General features: G+C 45.2%; 1 protein-coding gene across 5 annotated transcripts in view; it reads right to left on the bottom strand.

Annotated features, from left to right (window-relative positions):
* Positions 1–1,889, bottom strand: part of RBL2 (RB transcriptional corepressor like 2) — a 55,480-nt gene extending 53,591 nt beyond the window's left edge. Inside the window, exon 1 of one of the 5 annotated variants that reach the window (XM_027044500.2) lies at positions 1,530–1,887. In XM_027044500.2, the coding sequence (XP_026900301.1) occupies positions 1,530–1,769 (240 nt within the window). In that variant the 5' untranslated portion in view covers positions 1,770–1,887. Of the gene's footprint in view, positions 1–354; positions 508–627; positions 667–1,529 lie in introns of those variants that run through there. The other 4 variants (XM_053211128.1, XM_053211129.1, XM_053211127.1 and 1 more) reach the window with 4 other exon arrangements.
* Positions 1,890–6,000: the final 4,111 nt, after the last annotated feature.

The following is a 6,000-nucleotide window of genomic DNA, read 5'->3' on the forward strand; positions in this document are numbered from 1 at the left end:
TAGCCGCTTGCTTACCTAACACTGGACTTCATACAACTTAATCCCATGGGTTGAGACACCTCAACTGAATGGTGATAGTACTTGTTCTATGTAACTTAAAAGATTACCGTGAGGATAAAATAAAAGCTTATTTGGAAGCACTTCTGCCCATAACCAAAGAACCACAGGAACCACTGACCACAGAACCACTGAAAAATAAATAGGAACGTGGCCTGTGCGGCCACATCACCTACGTATAGGAAAGAGCTCTGCAAACTCCGGAGCACAAGCACTGTCCACAACAGAAACTCCACATTCCCTTATTAAACCTTCAAGACAACTCTGCGACGCAGGTACAAAGAATCTCAAATTCACGTCTCACAAAATCGAGCGCTGGAGTGGTTAGGTAAATTGTCCAATGTCACCTAGGTCTGTCAAGTTCTATGGACACTAGATTACTAGGCCTGTCCCCCACGCCCCTGCACATATAACTACGGGGGAAGAACTGAAATACAATCCTGTTAAGGCAAGAATACAAAGTAACCTCAGTGAGTCACATGTACTCGGAAACACCCTACTATTATAATTAAAGATACTTTGGTTAGGCCTTCCCAGTTTGAGCCTATCTGCCCTACTCTTTCCACAAACCGTAAAACAGCTTAAGAAAATCATATGGCCTCCAGTTCAACGCCACACACTAGCAAACAGCTGATAAACAATCCCGACTTCCGCGTCACTTCCCATTGGTCCATAAAGGGGAGGTGCCTACAGGGTTGAGCCTCACTGGCTGGAATGGCCATTTTTCTCATCTGCAAGCCCCATCCGAAGAAAGGGACACAACAAGCCGAAATCACAGCGGCTACGGGGTCCTGGCCAACGTCTGGGGTGACCGAAAGGTCCTCAAGGTCGTCGCAGTGCCAGCTTCCTAGGGACAAATGCGGGCGTGTGTCTATATCCAGGGGGGCAGAAAGCCCGTTTCATTTGCCCGAGGGAAAGGAACACAGCTGACACACAAGCACAGCCCGAAACTTAACAAGGCGTTTACTCCACGGATGCAATGCCGGGACAAAGGCAGTGGGCACAGCAGGAAAAGAACTGAGAGAGAAGCCTAGCGGCCCCGGCGCTAAACGCGGGTTAATCTCCGTGGGAGCACAGCCACGTCCCCTCCCCTTCTCCTGACGGTCGTAACAACTGCACCTGTTCATTCGGCCGACAAGGTGGTTGTATCTTTGCGATCGTGACCCCGGCACGACCTCGGCCTCGCGATGCCACTTTAGGGCAAGAAATGGCCCCCACTCGGAACCCGAAAGGGAACAGCTGCGAGACGGGGTTCACTTTCTGGGCCGCTAGGAGCCTGCCGTCAGCCAGGTCCCCAGGACTAAGGCGCGCAGGGAGGATCCCCGCCGCCCTCCAGGCTGGGGACCGGAGACCCGGGGCCGGCCCCAGGGTCCCCGCCGGGCACCCGACCCGGGGAGGGGAGGGGCCCATTCCCGCGGCGGGGCGCGGCGACTAGGCCCGGGAAGCCCCTCGCCTCCAACCCCGCGGCGCACCTCCAGCGTGTAGCTCTCGCTCATGTTCCGGTAGCTGTCCCAGGCCTCGGCCCGCGCCGCCTCGTCCATGTTGAGGCGGCTGCACAGCTCTTCGAACCGCTGCAGGGTTTGAGGGGCCGGCGAGCGGGCCGGCTGCGCGGCGTCCTCCGCCTCGCCGTCGTCTTCCTCCTCCTCATCCGAGGCTGCCGCCGCCGGAGGAGGAGGCGGGGGCGGCGGCGACTGGTCGCCTCCCGACGGCATAGCGCACCCCTGGGCGGCCGGACCTCAGGTGAGCTGAGGGCCCGGGCCCGCAGCCATTCAAACCGCGAAGCGCCCGCCCGTCGGCCGTCCGCACGGCGACTGCGCCGCCACCAGGGAAGCTAGACCTCAAGTAGGCACCCGTAGTTCTGAGCACGGCCTGCTGGGAAATGTAGTTCGGGCCGGAAGCCCACGTAGGTCAAAAATCATATTTAAAAAAGAAACTCCTGTAGTGTTCCTTGGGCTAAAATAAAACAGGCTTCGCTACGTTTTAAGTAGGCCCCCATGTTGGGGCCATTCAGCAGGACCGTATTGAAGAGAAAAAAAAAGGACTCGTGACGATTTAGTGTTCAAGGTGTCTCCAAAATGAATACTCAATATCTGGGTGTCCTTATCTCAAAAATAAGGATAATAGCAAGCGTAATAGCAAGCAAGGGCGGCCTGTCTGCCTAAGTTCAAATTTCAGCATCGCTCCTAATTTCTTGTTCTTTCCTGTGTTTTAATTTTATGTGAGCCTTTCAAATAATTTTTGGATTTTTTAAAAAGCAGTAATTCTTTTATTTCCCAAAGGGCAAATTTATGTTTTCTGTAAGTGATGCATTTGTAGTATCCTCAGTCACCCAAATGGCTTAATTTTATTCCTTTATTTTTATTTTGCTTTCTCTTTCATACCCATAGTAGACTTGAATCACTTATTAACAATCCTTTTTGATTTATAAGTGGGCATAGTATAAAACATAGTTTAAATGTCTATTTATTTTGAGAAGCAGAGAGAGAAATAGAGGTTGAGCAGGGGAGAGGGAGAGAGAGAGAGTCCCAAGCAGGCCCTGTGCTGTCAGTGCAGAGCCCGACTTCAGGCTCGATCTCACAAACAGTGAGACCATGACCTAAGCTGAAATCAAGAGTCAGATGCCTAACCAGCCAAGTGCCCCCATGGTATAAAACATTTTTATGTTTGAGGAGCCAATAACACATTGCTGTCTGCTATGGGATCACTTCCTTCTGTCTTCATTGACACTTTGAACCCAGTCACCACACTGTGAAGAAGCCCAGATCACTCGGAGAAGCCTATTATCAGTGGTAGACAAAGCCAGGCGTTAGTTAAAGGGGTAAAACAGATTTTATTCAGACACTATTGACAGTAAGGTAAAGAGCTGAACTCCGTTCCAATCTATGCAGCAGTGACTGGACGATTTAAAGTGCGAATGAAGGAGTAGAGATGGGAGAGAGTGGAGCTGAACCAAAAAATTAGAAAGGTTTGGTGAGTGTAAATGTGATCAGGCCAGCTGTAGCTGCCAGCAGGCGATTTACTGAAGTTGGGATTCTTTTTTTCCCTACAGAGACTAGGAGACAGAGGCCCTATATGGCTCTCAGATCATTGAGAAAGACACTTCAAATGGCAACAGATACATACACATCTGAAAGGGACAGAAGAAGGAGTCACCATTGTAAGCCCTTTTGGGTAAATGCTATAAGAAAAGGGAGGTCTGGGACCTATCGTCAGGTTTTGGCTAGAACAAATGATAAATACTGGTAGCCTTGAGTTTTCTCAGACAGGCATTTTAATGCAGTACTGGAGTCATCCTAGGGCACAGCCTGATGCTACTGGAAGCTATGCTCTAGTGTGGTCATCTCATAGTGTAGAGGTTTGGAGAAAAGTTCTGCCATGTGCAAAGGACCTGAGGCCCCTGGCCTTCAGCCCCAGCCATACTGAATGAGCCAGTGTGAAAGCAGATCCTCCAGCCTTCAGTCAACTGTCCAGCTCATGCTGCACGGAGCAAAGATGAACCTTGCCTCTGATCCCTACCCAGTTCTACCCAATGGCATATTTGTGTGCAAAAGAAATGATTATTATTCTTTCAAGTCACAAAGTTTGAGGATGGCTTGTTATGCAGCAATAAGCAAACACCTATGAAATATAAGACATGTACCTATCAGTTGTTTCTATTGACTCCTCAATGTTGCACGGGTAACATCCTTACTTATGCTGTGATCTAATAGCCCAACAGAATTTCAAAGATCATAAATAGCAGTCATCTAAAAATAACCTTTATTTTTGCATTGTGTATATGACCTTAAAATACATGACTTAACTGAGAAACTTCGCATAAGCTTTTATGTGACAAAAATGGGTGTGTGTTGGGGCGCCTGAGTGGGTCAGTTAAGCGATCAACTTCAGCTCGGGTCATGATCTCACAGTTCGTGGGTTCAAGGCCCACGTCAGGCTCTGTGCTGACATCTCAGAGCCTGGAGCCTTCTTCAGATTCTGTGTCTCCCTCTCTCTCTCTGCCCCTCCCCTGCTCATGCTCTCTGTCTCTTTCAAAAATAAATAATAAACATTAAAAATATTTAAATAATGTGTGTGTGTGATCTTGAAACTTTTTGATCATGTCCTCCTAAAAGGATTACCTTCTAGCATATTTTAAAGTTGACATATAAAACATTTCATTAAAAGTTTGATCAGGTGTAATATCAAACATGTAACTATAAACCTTTTAAAATAAAACTGTTACTAATCGTTAAACATATCCAATGGACTGTATGTATCATAACAATTTGATACTCACTAGCATCCACTTTAAAAACACATGAACAAGGGACGCCTGGGTGGCTCAGCTAGTTAAGCATTTGACTCTTAATTTCAGGTCAGGTCATGATCTCACAGTTTGTGGGTTTGAGCCCCACTCTGGGCTCTGCCCTCACTGCATGGAGCAGTTTGGAATTCTCTCTCTCTCTCTCTCTCTCTCTCTCTCTCTCTCTGCCCCTCCTCTGCTTGCACACAAACTCTCTTTCTCAAAATAAATAAATAAACATTTAAAAATACGTGAACAAAACTTCTCTTTAACAATTAGAAAGTTTATACCGTTCTTTTCTCTCCTTTACCTCATATTCCCATCCCAACAAAATTTTATCCTACTATGTTTTGTGCTTGAAAGTTCTTTATTGTTTCTTTCATATTTACTTTTAAGAAGACCATAAATACAAATGAATATTTTCAAGTAGCCTTCTGTTTATTCTTTTATGGCAGATTCATTGAGCCATAATTTGCATGCAGTAAAATTTACTCTTGTATGTGTATACAGTTCCATGAATTTTGACAAATACATATAGTTGTGTTCACCACAATGAAACTATAGAACATTTCCATCACCTGAAAAGTTTCCTACAGCCCCTTTATAGTAAAGCCCTCATCAAGTAGCCCCTAGAAAACACGGACCAATTTTCTGTCCCCATAGATTTTCCTATTTTCCAAAATGTCATGTAAGTGGAATCACACAATAAGTAGCCTTTGAGCCTGACATCTTTCAATTTAGCATAATGTTTTTTAGATTCCTCCAAGTTGTTGCATGTGTCAGTAGTTTGTTCCTTTATTGATAAGTAGTATTCTACTGTATGAATGTCCCCAAGTTTATTTATTCATTCAAAAGTTGAAGACGTCTGAAGACATCTTGGTTGTTTCCATTTGGGGCGGTTATGAGAAAAGCTACCATAACATTTATGTAAATGGTTTTGTGTAGCACAAGTTTTTCATGACTCTGGGGTAAATACCTAGGAGTGTGCTATGGACAGAATGTTTGTGTTCTTCCCCAATTCATATGCTGAAGTCCTAACCCCCAATGTGATTGTATTTGGCGATAGGGCTTTTAGCCGGTGATTAAGGTTAAATGAGGTTATAAAATGTGTGGCCTTGTAAGAAAGCCACATGCACAGACTGAAGAAAGGCCATGTGAACAAAGAGGGAGGAGTCAACCTAGCAGACCAAAACGGAATGGTATTACTGGGTTATATGGTACATAGCAAACTGTATAAGAAACTGCCAATTTTTTTTTTCTAAAGTGGCTCTATCATTTTACATTCCCACCCACACTGAAATTTAAGTTTGGGGATTTAGTGGTACAAACTTCCAGTTACAAAATAAATGAGTCATGGGGATGCAATGTATTGCATAGGCAATATACTCAATAATATTCTAATACCTTTGTATGATGACAGATGGTCACTAGACATCATGAGGACCCTTTGCTAATGTATAAAATACTGAATCACTACGATGTTCACTTGAAAGTGATAGAACATTGTATGTCATTATTCTTACACTGAAAAAAATTTTAAATATATGTCCTATGGTCTGAAGCTAGAAGTGTTGTCTTCCTTTCAGATTGAGCGATCAGGTGGCTGTGACTGCAACTGTGGCTTCAACTGTGTTTGCACTGTGTTTACGTGTCTTCAAAAG

This window comes from Acinonyx jubatus, chromosome E2 (genome assembly GCF_027475565.1).
Source record: "Acinonyx jubatus isolate Ajub_Pintada_27869175 chromosome E2, VMU_Ajub_asm_v1.0, whole genome shotgun sequence".
NCBI lineage: Eukaryota > Metazoa > Chordata > Mammalia > Carnivora > Felidae > Acinonyx > Acinonyx jubatus.